Source organism: Xiphophorus hellerii, chromosome 7 (assembly GCF_003331165.1).
Source record: "Xiphophorus hellerii strain 12219 chromosome 7, Xiphophorus_hellerii-4.1, whole genome shotgun sequence".
NCBI lineage: Eukaryota > Metazoa > Chordata > Actinopteri > Cyprinodontiformes > Poeciliidae > Xiphophorus > Xiphophorus hellerii.
The window spans coordinates 11,537,956-11,551,334 of record NC_045678.1 but is presented as its reverse complement, the minus strand read 5'-3'; the positions used below and the strand labels follow the sequence as shown (position 1 = coordinate 11,551,334).

Genomic DNA, 13,379 nt, shown 5'->3' with positions numbered 1-13,379 from the left:
AAAAGTTATTATCCCACTGAAGTCAGATAAATTTTTTCTCTCACAATATTGTGCATAAGCAACAAATGTTATGACGTTCTCTACCTCATATAGTTAAATTTCTTATTTGAAATTAATATTTTATCATTTTCACATCTTTAGGTTTGTAGCTCACAATAGTTATTTTCATTTTCAACCACTGAGAAATATATATATATATATAAAAGTTCTAAAATTGCTCTGAAGAGTCACTCAGCCTGTAGTTTACCATGGTGCCAATTAGACCTTGTGACAAAAAAAAAAGTAATATAAACCTCTGAAATCCTGGCAGCATCCAGATTGAAGCCATAGCTTCTGCTGTGGTTCTGACCAACATCATTAGGCTGCTTTCACATGAAAGGCCCCTGGCTGATTTATCGCTTGACAGCAGACTGAGGCGGTGGTATGCTGAGTTGAGCGACGCACAGTTTAACCTTGTGGTCAGGTTCAGTAATTTGTGCATCATCTGTTTGCCTCAAAGTAGAGACAAACTGGCGTATGTCCATGAAGACCAAAGCTTAGGAGAAGCTTGCAGTGTGTTCACACAACATTAATAGACACTTGGAGATCTAAACAAGAAACCTTATATCCAACAATTTGGAAGTAAAGTTTGAGTTTAAAATATTATAAAAGCTGTCAACTAATATAGTCTTTACTAAGACAATTAAATCTGGTTGTGACTTTGAATAATGTCGCTACTTGTTACCTTTATGATGTATTGAGGTTATTTTGTACCCTGCCCTGTGCTTTTCTCCCATGCTTCAGGCTTCAGCCCTGCAATTGGAGCACTTTATGCTGCTTTCTTTGTGAAAGGAATCTTACCTTTTGCAAACTATCCCCACCACCAAGTCACCTGAATACGTTACATTACCAAGCCACACAGTGGTGGTGCAAGAATAAAACATAATCATCAATGTTTTATTCGTAAGGGTTTAATTTGCACATCAGAATGTTTTTCAGAGAACATAGCTTCTGCAATTCAAACTCTAGTTTTTCTATCTTAGCTGTAAAATGTCTCATCTAGCTAAGGCTATAAATGTGATGAATGAAAGGAAAAATAAAATACTGATTTGCGTTCACTCTGTAGCTAAAGTCGAATACTCTGATTCACTTTGCTCAGATACAAAGAAAAAAGTCACAGCTGAAGCTAATTACCGGGGATAAACATGCTGGAGGAAGGTTTGGAGAGAGTCGCTATTAATTTAATGTTATTTCTTACAAACAACAGATTTAGTCACGTTGGTTATCTAGCTGTTTACTTCCTGTTTTAGCTTTCTGCATTGCTGGCATTAACTAATTTGTTTCCTCAACACTCCGGGGTTGTTCCTTCCCTTAAATTCAGGATTCTAGTTGTTTAATATTCCCAACACAGCATGTTTTTTCCAACAGAAAGTCAGACTTTGGTGGGTGCAGAGGAACTTGTCATCACCACCTGTGTTTACTTCCATAAAGCTAATCCATGTTTTCTGCATAAATGATCTTTGTTTCGAAAGAGCACACTATGTAACTTGTTTCTGCCACCATTTAGCAGCCAAAGATCCATTTGACACATTTTCCTACAACACAAAAACAGTCTGTGCTTTGATTACTGTCAAAGATTTCCAAACAGAGTAGGTTGTGCATTTTGTTTGGAGAGCATGGTTCAAATGACTTATTTCATTTCAAAAAAGTGATTAAAATAACGTAAAAATAAATTTGTGTTAATGAGCACCACTGGTCAATACAGATACCAGCAGATCTCATTTTTAATATGTATGCAGGTTACATGTTTTGGTCATGATGAGCGAGCTTTTTACCAATTCACTTGCACACATGAGAGGCAGTTTGTTGTCAATTGCTCAACACAAGCTCGTCTGTCAAGAAGAAACACAATAAATAAACAGTTTGTGTTTTGTTTATGTTTCATACTTTTGAGATTTTTAGAATATCTTGCTCTTCAATATGATATTTGCCCTTCACGGTTTCCCACAGGCCTACTTTGATGTCTGCAATGTGTCTTCTTTTATCAGAACTTATGTTTGCATGTGCAACAGATTTATGCATGTGTGCTGAAGATGAAAAGCCAGCATTGGAAATAAGTGACAGGAACTTTTTGTTAGCCCTGCTCAGACTTTGATATGCAAGTTTTTTTTTTAGCACTCTAGTAATTATGAGCAGACTTGGGGAAGACAAGCCAAGATGACTGCTAACCTCTGTTTCACACCCACTACAGCATTATAACACATGAAGGCAGTGCCACGTGCCGCAGGATTCTCATTAACTTCCAGCTAAAAGTGTTGCATTCCTCCATGGAGACAGAAAACAAGATTTTCTTCCACAACAAGGAATCAGTGATTTTTTATGACACAGGCAGAATTAAAATGAATTTATCATCTTTGTCGTGACAAAAAACAGGAACAGCTTTCACCTGATTTATTTGCCAAAACATTTGGATTCTGCTGCTCAAAAATACTGAAGTTGATTTTTTTTTTTTAAATTCAGTCCACAGTTTTACAAATAAATTTCAGACTGACATTTTCCATCTCCAGGTGTCGTGTTGGAGAGAACTGGTGGTACAGAGGTGAACACTGTGAGGAGTATGTGTCTGAGCCTCTGGTGGTTGGCATAGCCATAGCCTCTGTTGCTGGTTTCCTGTTTGTGGCGGCCGGAGTGTTGTTCTTCCTGGCCAGGACACTTCGGGATCAGTACGACAAGGAAGAGTCAGAGGATCCCGTACGGTGAGGATCGGAGCTAAAATACTGCCCACCCAAAAACATCTGTAATTTGACAACAGACAACATTTCTTTTACCTACAAAACTGAGACAGCTTTTCTATGTCCATCTGTCATTGGGTGAGTAACGGGTTGCACCCTGAACCACCAAAGGGGAACATAATTGATGTGCCGAATGCTAAGAAATTAATTCAAGAACATTTCTTTTAACCCTTTATGACCTAAATTTCAAATGTCCGCCTGGATATATTTTTGCTTATTTTAATTGTACGTAGTTCTTTAAATGTCCTGTGAGTAAATATATGTTGCCAATTTATCCATAACAACTGGAACTTTCAATATCTATCAAGTTATTTTCACAATTTACCGTCTATTAAAAAAAGCGCCCTCAGATTAATTTCACTCTCTGCTGCGATGGGGGTGAAAATTACCGTAATAACCCAACACTGACTGGAAAGCGCAACGTCTCCCCTCTCAGAAACCGTTGGAGTTTTTCAGGTAGCACAAAATGTGGCGGAATTACGAAACTGCAAATTTGACTGAGTCGTCGGCGCCACATTAGATCTGGAAGGGTTAAATAAAAAAAAACTTGAGTCATTTTTTTGTCCATTTATATTTCTGATTCACTTTCTACGAAGCCCTCCATAGGACATGGGGAATTTTTTTTCTTTTGCGTTCCCTCGCAATACTGTACTGATCAGTTCATGCGGCATAATTTAATACTGTAAGCCTTTCTTTCGGTGGACGCCGTACTTTCTGCTTTAATATAAGGTTATGTAAGGTTTTTCCATGAACGTTAATATCTCTTTGTGAAATATCTGAAGTTTTATATCTTTTTCTTTAGGATAGAAAGGCACCACAAACCTATGATATAAACAGAAAGTTTCCGTAAGTAGGATAGAAATAAAAATACATCCTAATTTGGACTATTAGCATACTTGGAAAACCTTACATAACCTTGTATTAAGGCAGAAAGTACAGTGGCCACTATAAGAAGGGCTTGCAGTATTCAATTATGCCGCATGAACTGATCAGTAGATTATTGCGAGGGAATGTAAAAGAAAAAAAAATCCCATGTCCCTAGAGGGCTCCGTAACTTTCAAATTTGGAAATAAACAAAATAAATAATTTAGTGTGCCAAAATGCACATTTTAATAAAAGAGAGTGGGTTAGTTATTTAATTTGAGGCTCAGTTTCTCTCCTTGCCTTTACATCTCGACTAATTGTTTTCTTTATTTCTCTGGGTCTTCAGGCGGGTGGAAAGTCTTCCATCATTGGAAAGGGCAACCAAATACAACCCTATGTATGAAAGTGAAGCCACAACAGGCTACAGCCACTATTACCGTCGTTATCCCGAAGCGCCTATGTACAGCAGTGCCAGCGCCGAGGCATCCACCGACTTTAGCAGCGAGGAGATACGGCACATCTATGAAAACAGTGAGCTGACCAAAGAGGTAAGTATCTATTTTCCTCCCTGCCTCCATTTCCTTTAAATTGTAATTAAAAGATTGATCATGTCAATCTGAAGTTTTGTTGAAGGATATAAAAGTGAGAGTAACAGAGCATGGCAGGTCTTCTTTGCTCTGTATGTTGTAAAGTGAGTCATCATTGAGACAATATGGGAAAGCAGCTCAGATAAAGATGGAGAACATTTCAGTTCTAAAGTTCAGTTTCTCATCATGTCAGACGCCCAGATACTTATAATCTCAAAGAAAATCCGCATCAAACGCATGACAAGAAAATAATCCCGTATTATTTCCTACTCGTCGACTCATGTTGGACGTGTGTGACCTGCTGCAGACAATACGAGGAGCAGCGTCCAATTGTCCTTTTGAACCTGTTCTATTTAAGAGCTGATAAAACTGTCCACAGCTGGAGTCCAGTATTCTACCCTCCTCCAGCATGACGCAGCTAATATGTATGTATTAAAGGCGAGAACTGATGTGACTTAATTGACGAGACGCACCAAAGCACACGTGCGCTCCCAGTGGCGTCGACAAAAGGGATTCCAGATTTTAATATGTCAACATAAATATGGAATCTTAAAAAAATGTATAATGAAGACGTTGTAGACGTAAACGGTGAACAGAACTTGTCCTTGGACAGAACCCAGGGGGACACCATTAGAAATATGGAGAAAAGAATCCACCAGCTTTTAAAAGATAGGCAACTATTTTTGGTCCAAACCTCAAGATGACAACAGTAATAAGAAAACCCAAGTGGTCACTGGTGTCAAATCTCTTTTTAGTTCATGAAATAAAGGCGCACAGCAGCTTATCTTTTGCATAGAAACCATGTCAGTGGTTGGTGTTAAATGATGTCCACATTGAGTAAGAGACTGTACACGACTGTGTTGTAAAAATCAAAACTAATTTATCAAAACACAGATTTTTTTGTTTTTGCACAGTAACAGTAGATATGTCTGGTATAGGTACATAATATCTTTGTTGGGAGAAGACTTCCATACAAATAGTGAGTTATGCTGTTGGAAGTGTTGTGTTAGTGGTTGCTTAGCTGCCTCTGCGACTGGGCAGCTTTTCAGTGACTGACTCAGCAATGAGTTCTGGATCCTATCAAACAGGGCCGGAGATAACATGGGTCCATCTGTCAGGAAATTAAAATTGAACTCAAAATGGACCTTTCAGCAAGATAATGATCCTCAGTTTGTTCCAAGTTATTTCCAAGTAAAGTAAAGATGCTGGAAAGTCAAGATAAAATTCTTAAAAGAGTTTTAGTATAAACAATAGATTCAAAACAGGCAAAAGATTGCTTTAAGTATAATTTCATATGCAAACAGTGGAAAGGGGTTTTGCACAAAGGGATCCGGATGTCATGCATCAAACTGAGCATAGTTATTTTCTTTTTTACGTTCCACATCCATATCAGTCCTGTGTGCAATTTCTCTGTTTTTGCTGCGATATCCCTTATCGAGTGAAATCCTGTTTTTCTGCAGGAAATCCAAGACAGGATACGCATCATTGAACTCTACGCTAAGGACCGGCAGTTTGCAGACTTTGTGCGGCAACATCAAGCGTGAGTTCACTTGTTTGCAGCTTTTAGACCTCAATGAGATAATGTACTAAATAAACCTGGATTTGAGGGACGAAAAAGGGGAAGTGGGTTTGAGATACAGAGAGACTAACAAGACTAAAGAGACAAAGCGTTTGTTTGTTAGTCAAGAGCTTCAAGAGACGAAAAGTCCAGGCCATGCCAAACCAAACCAGTGTGGAGACAGATTTATCTTTCGTAAGTTTTAGCCAAATGGTTGAAGCCACAGATACAGACAACAACAGTCAGATTCAGACATTATTTTAACTGCCTTTAACTTGATGTGATGTGTGTAGTGATGTCTCCCATTTTTCTGTTGCTTGTTGCATTGTTCTGTGTCGCATTGATGTTGATTGTGCTGAGTTTAGTCTAGCGCTTTTTTTTTTCTATAAAGTACAAAATGTAACATACTTTTGCAGGAAGATAACATTGTTACACTTGTTCCTGAATCTGTTTCAGAGTTCTGGATACCCAGAGAGAAAGCTCCTCTATGCACACATAGAACTGTAATGAACAAGATACTGTAAGTAATGTTTAATTTAATTTGAAAAACTAACATAAAAAGTTGAATCACCACTGTATATCATCATGATGATGTTTAATATTCCTTATTTTGTGAGTTGCCTCATGTACCTGTATGAATCTCAGTTTTAAACCTGAAAAACATATCAAATCAGCTTTTATAATTTACTGAACGGTCAAAAAATCTTATGGTTCTTCAAAGTGATGACATGTAATCCATGTTGAACCATTTTACTGATAAGCTTCTTCTGTTTCACAGAAACACGCTTCCTGATCAAAAATGAAGCTTCCTGTCAAGATGTTTCTATGATCGCCATGTTCCTCGTAGTACGGACTGTGTTTAGATTATTTTCAGCACTTTTGTAACAGAAACAGTAAGTCTACATCTATTGCTCTTTGCATAAGTGGGTGTTGACCATTCATTCATAAACCTCTGTGCCTTCTGATTGGGTGAGTCTCCTGTGATGCTGCGGCCCGTTTCTGCTCATGTTTTTGCTGCTTAACTACCAAACCTTTGGGAAAACCGGGCCGCATCCTGTTATTTGAACAGAAACGCAACGACCAAACCAACAAGTAACTATTGTTTTGTGGGATAACTGTTTATTTGCATTATCTTCTATCTGCCTTCTCTTAAAGGGGAAGAACATATATTGTGATATGTTTGTATAGTTAAACTGACATTTGTCCATCTGAGATATATGTCGTTTTTTGATCTATGTCATGTTCAGATGTATTTCTTAGCTCTATCGAAGAGCTATCAAAACTTAGGTAACTTTTAGTTGTTGGTGCTATTCTAATTTTAAAAACTCCTTGAGATGTATAATGTCGTCGTTGAGTCATTTACAGTTTGAAGCCGGCACCAATGGATGGACTCTTTTGTAGAGTACAAGTATAAGTCAACATTTTGGGAAATGCAGAAAAGGCCAAATTATAGTTTGTCTCTGTGTTCACTGATGTTTGAAGCAGTCAGCGGTAAAGATATGTCGTGTCATGTCTCCCACCTTACCTACATGAGAAAAAAAAAAAATACTTCTCTAGATGTTTATTTAATAGAACAAAGACCTTCAATGGAATCATTTAAATCAAACCACATGCATGTGCTTAAATGGCCCAGTCAAAGTCCAGACAGTTTTTAGTTTTGTGGTGGTCATAGATGTTCTCCATCTCTAAATCTGCCAAAAACCTCAGGGACATTTTCCAATTAATCGACTCAGTGATGCTCAATACTTATCAACAACAAACAGATTTTTGTTTGGAAAAATTTCTCTTAAGCATTTAGTGTCTTTATTGTACTCCACAGTTTCTCTTCACTTTGTGTTGGATGTCCGTCTCTAATATCTCCCTGAAATACCCTGGTTTGTAATTGTAGTGTGAAAAAGTTCAAGAGGTATGAATATCTTTGCAAAGCACTTTAGTCTTGACTGATTGCCTATTTCTTGGAAAATATAAAGCAGGAAAAAGCTGCACTGTTCTGAAGAGTAAAAGCAACAGTTTACTGTCTCAATTTTTCACCTCTCCAGTTGATTTATTTGCCTTTTTTTAATGGATATTTGTAGGTAATAATAAACTTTACCTGAGTGAAGTTGGTGCCACCCTCACCTTCTTCAAATTAAACAAAATTGGTATTGAACGTTTGTGCTGGTTTGCGCTGCTCTCATTTTAAAGTTGCTAATAAATGCTCCCAGGGGTCAATGAAGGTCAACCAGACAGTCCACAGTTACAAAATCAAATGAAATCTGGTGTCAATCAACAGTACTAAAGTTGTGCTGTTTTGAGCAGAAACATTTTTTTTGTTTCTTGACGTCCTCGGAAATCATCCTACCCTCCTCCCTACATTAACAAAATCAAACAAAACTGGTATAAATTAGTTGTGTTATGTTTGTGCTGGTTTGTGTTAACATCTTCTTAGCGCTGTTGTTTGACACCAAACCTGCTTGATTTTGTAAATGTGGTTGACATCTGATCGTCTCTGGAAACATTTATTAGAATCTTTAAAATGATAGCAACACAAACTACCATTTTTACTGCACAAACCTTTGGCACCAATTTTGTTTGATTTGAAGAAGGTGTGGGGGTGCAGCTTCACTCAGGTATAAGCATTTGGGCCTCCAAATGCCTAACAAGGCAGATAAAATGTATTTAGATGGAAGTCATGAAGACATTCAGCCCCTGGATTTGAATCCTGCTTTCACTTTCACATTGAGACGATTGAGAGTCCCGGAAAAGCAGAAAGCAAAACATGACAAACAACAGATGCTCTCAGTAAAGATATACATAGAAACTTCTGTACTGCTGTCTGTCTTTTCAATCTGAAACTTTCTAGATGACTAATTCCAGTGTTTCCTATGGTATCCATACACTTTCCTCTGGATTTGTTATCCTTGACCCCACTCGTTCATGGTGTGGCCCTTCACATCTGCACCTGGTTATGTTCTGCTTGTGTACGCTGTCAGAAAGCATGAGCGTCGGTTCTCTCTGGAGGTCACAGCTCCACACATAGATCATGCTTCAGATTTTTTGTCAGGAATAAATTGTTCTCTTAGTCATCTACCCGAGTGGAAAAAAAAAAAAATACATTTTCGAAGCAGACCCCTGTGTCACTGTCATGCCTTTTGCAATCTGTCAGTTCAGTTTTATTGTCTTGTTTTTGTGCATGTATCGAGTTATCACTATCCTTCAGCATCTGCCACCTTGTTAAACGGCCAGAAATCAAACACAGTGCTCATTCATGTAAATAACTCTGTCACTGCAACATAGGGTATTAATCTTGCAAGTCTCCTGTGTCTCTTTGTTTTATATTGATGACTGTAACCAGTGCTATCATCTTGTGCAGCTGTAACAGGTTAAAAAAAAATAATTAAACGCTTTATATATACTGCTGAATCTGGTACTGTGATTGGGATATTCTTTACCACAACATAACGCAGCTAAAGGAAAAAAAAAATCCCACAAGTTTAATGGTGTAGCACTTTGAGGAAGGACAGTTTTGCTTAAATCACTTAAAAAAAAAAAAAGAAGTAAAACTAAAATAATCACCTGCATTCTTGCATTGCTCAATGCCACAGTTTTCCTTTTCCACTGGAAGCATGAGAGCACACTTTGTCCTTTCACTGTGAGCCATAATGTTGGAGACGATTATCTCCTCTCCGGATAATCCGAAGATGAGATTAGCCTCAGAAAGTATGGATTACAGGTTCATCTGCAGCCACAACGGTTTCCAAAAGAGTGCACACCAGTAATCAGCCTGCACATGCAGTATGATCTCATGCGCCAGGGTTTGTCTCACCATGCACACGAGCAAGCCCTTGTGTAAACAAAGCATTGACCTGGGGAAACAGTGTTTCTTTGTGCTGTATGAGGGAAATATTGGATCCAGGTGCTGCTTGTCGTGCCTCGATGTTGACGATAGGCACAGCTGGAAACGTGATATTTGGGTAATTCAGCCATGAAATTTTTGAAGTGCAATTTCTCAAAAACATCATAACGCTAATTATTTTTATATTTAGTACAAACGATTACTCTGAATAAATAAAATCTTGGGGAATAGTAGCTCACGATACCAAACTACCATTCAGCCCAGACTGCAGCTGAAAGCTGTCAAAGAATGGTGACGTTGCGTATGGATCACCAAACTCGGGCCATTAAATCAAACCGTAGCGTCCGCTGCAAGCAGAAAGTTGGAATATCCTAGTCCCCTACTCAAATTTAAATCACGGGAAGTTTCATATGCTTATTTGTCCATTGATGAGAACAAAGTCGAGGCAAACTCTGCGTAGGAGCGGTATCTTGGAGACCTAACAAACTGGCACCCAATCCAGGGATTTAAAGGTCCTTGACTTAGCCCAGGATGGACGTGTTGTAATGAAAACTGTAATTCAAAAAGCAATAAATTTAATATCATTCAGATAGATGTAAGTTTTGCTTCAACAGAATTTTTACCCAGATGCTCAACAATTGAATGACCTAAATTAATCACCTATGAGTGATTATATGAGTAGAAGGTTATAACTCATCTCAAAAGCATCTCAAAACATATAGTGAGCCTGTATGAAGTTTGCATGTTTTCTCTCTCAACGCAGGCAGCTGAAAAACTAGTTATGAAATCTTATTATACTCAAATCAAACCACTAACTTTATTAACCAGGTCACCAAACTTCCTGTACGTTTTGTCTGCATGCTTTTAGAGGGAGCTGCAAATATTTGACATAAGCCGCATTATCAACAGGTACTATCACAATTTAGAGGATACATCCTAACTTTAGTTACCATTTCAGTAAATTGCTTCACATGAAAATAAGCCAGAGTTTTGCTGAAGATTGTAGAAGTAGGCATCAAGTAAAGTGCACCTTTAGAAACACAAATTGTTCTACAAAACCTCCTGTTACTATGTCACTGTAAAAAAAAAAAACTGATATTGAAGAAGTAGTGAGCTAAGTGGGACACCATCACAATACTAATGCAGATTATAACACAGACAAAAGGCAATGAGTTCTGTGCTTGTAAGACAAAAACAAATGAGTTTTCAACCAAACATGGGATTGATTTTCATAAAGTATGAGACTCAGTATTACCAAACGCCTATTCCTGCATGATCCCAGATGGACGAACATTTCTGTGTATGTCTACATTCCGATATATGTGTCAGATTTGTTGAAAACTGTCTGACCTGGAACCGTCATCCAGAGGAGCTCCAACCGTCAACTTTATTCAAAATACCTCTCCTGTCTCGAATACCACGACATCTGACCCCGACAACTTCAAGCTATGCAGACCTCTGGAGATGCATTCAACATAACGTGGTGTGGATTTCAACCTGCTGCAGCATTCTTCATTTTTATAGCCAACTTCTGCTTCTCATCCACAAATCCATCTCTGAGCATAATTTCAGTGATTCTGGCAATTAAAAGTAATGTGTTGCCATTTGTCCCTGTTAAGGTCCCCGGTCTTGCTCAGGGGCCGGTGCCAGGAGCTCCTTTTTCACTCATCCTGAGACCTGATGACTTTGAGCTCTCTTCTTTGAGTGTGATTTATTCCACACAGATGTTTTGCAATGAACAATTATGTCTGTGGAGTCAGTACTGTATATATATTTATTTTATGTGGAGATTTTTTTATTTATTTTTCCTCTACAGAGGAACCTGAGTCTGTTGTTTAAATATCTGCTTAAAAAGTCCCATTTTCATAGTTTTGGACATTAGATAAAGTGGACGGTGATGATACTGTTGCTGGATGCCTTTTTAGTTTTCCAGTCAGAGCTCATGCATGCGTCATGCTTTTTTATTTTATTTATTTATTTATTTTTTTAGCAGTTCAGTGTTTGCAAAATTTTGCAGCTCCTGACACTTTACACGTCTTAACAGTTCCTTATTCGACTTATGAAAGCAAGAGGTTTTATGTTACTATAAATGTCATCTTCCTTTTATTGGGGCAGCGTCTGATTATGTTCCTTAGCAACGAGTCAATACCATTCGTAAATTTTCACTCTTTTGTTTTGACCCTATTGCTTTGGTGACTGTCGTTGTGTTGTACAAACAGACAGGGAAAAGACGCTGTGAAATCTGTGTCAAAAAACCCATTTTGATTTGATGAGGCAATTGTTCCCAATTAAAAAAAAAGAGAGATTTTCCTACACTCAGTGACTTTATTTATGGCTGCCCTGGAAACAATATATCAGGAGTGTGAAAAACATGATTTTGTCTGTCTTTTTGAAATCTTTCTGTCAGCAGTGGCTTCAGTTTGGATGGATGAAGGCAAACAGTCGTCTAATGCAAAGGTGCATTTATGATTTCTCTGGTTTCAGTAAGAACTGGCCAAACAAACTGTGTTCACGAGTTATATTTTATAAGTCCAGTGTAAAAACACACAGGGCATTAATACTGATATGTTGCTGGTGATTCATTTTCATCATCTTTCTTGCTTTGCGTTCAGTCTGGTCGTTCTTTCTTTGCTGGTTCTGTTGCACAATAAATATAACTTTACGTGAGCCTCTGTGGGGCATCAAGGCTCTTCGCACTTTGATTCATCATCTACTGAGCAAACAAAATCATCACAAAACAAAAACCTTTAATAGCTTAAGTGTAAATCTTTGCTGCCTAGTCTCTAAAAAAAAAAGTCTAAAATCAGTTCTGATAAAAACAGCTCACGCTTTCGCCATGTGTTCCGTATTTCTAGCATGTGGTAGGTTTTTCTGTAAGCCGAAGCCTAAGTTAAATTAACTAAATGTGGGAAAACAAAAAATAAAATAAAGGAGTAAAACCAAATAAAAGCCACAATGATTCTGTCTGAGATCGAAAACTTCTTTTATCAGATGAAAGAGAAGTGCTTTCTTTGCCTTTTTTTCCTGATTGCTTACCATGTTTTATTTTTTTGGTTGCTTCCTCCTGAAAAATTAAACAAACACTTCCAAATGTATTTATTCGTAATCCTAATCTGACCCTAAAAGAAGCGTAAGCAACATTTTATACATCTCTTGAACTTTGGCTTTGAGGTAAATTCTTATGTGCAAATTTCCCAAAAATTGGGATGATATTTAAGTTCAAGTTCATTATTATTTCTGACACTCTTAACCATCACCACTTTTTGGGGATTTGACAATTTAACAACTTTCCAAAACACAGACATTTGTTTTAAATATTTAGAATTATTTTTATTCATAATTTTAAACAACCCAAACCTGTGTTGCACTCAAGCTGCAAAAAAAAAAAAAAAAAAAAATCCATATTGAGTGTACTGTTATGCTAAATCTAAGCCTCTGACCTTTCACCTCAGTCTCTTGTGCTCTTTGTCTTCCTAAGTTGCACACCTGATGCACAAAGTAAATAGAACAGTAGCTCTTCAGTCGACCATTTGATAGTATTTTTCCCCTCCTTTTATTTAGTTCGATCACAGTTGCTCTTGCTTTGCAATATAAACCTGACTTTTTCTGGCATTTTCCAGAATAAAAAAGGGAAACTATGTACTTTACCGTAATTACGTTATGTTCTTTTAACTTATGTAAAAGAATTGACCTTGGTTTCTGCATCCTCTCCCTGCAGCATCATGTCTTTCCTTTCTGTCACTGCAGCACCCAGTTTAATGTTC

The 13,379-nt window shown here is 37.6% G+C and overlaps 1 protein-coding gene across 2 annotated transcripts in view; it reads left to right on the top strand.

Annotated features, from left to right (window-relative positions):
* impg2a (interphotoreceptor matrix proteoglycan 2a) overlaps positions 1 to 9,179 on the top strand; it is a 31,007-nt gene extending 21,828 nt beyond the window's left edge. The window contains exons 16-20 of one of the 2 annotated variants that reach the window (XM_032566619.1): positions 2,547 to 2,735; positions 3,982 to 4,183; positions 5,683 to 5,762; positions 6,237 to 6,300; positions 6,559 to 9,179. In XM_032566619.1, coding sequence (XP_032422510.1) covers positions 2,547 to 2,735; positions 3,982 to 4,183; positions 5,683 to 5,762; positions 6,237 to 6,279 — 514 coding nt within the window. In that variant the 3' untranslated portion in view covers positions 6,280 to 6,300; positions 6,559 to 9,179. Of the gene's footprint in view, positions 1 to 2,546; positions 2,850 to 3,981; positions 4,184 to 5,682; positions 5,763 to 6,236; positions 6,301 to 6,558 lie in introns of those variants that run through there. The other variant, XR_004339768.1, reaches the window with a different exon arrangement.
* The last annotated feature ends 4,200 nt before the right edge of the window (positions 9,180 to 13,379 follow it).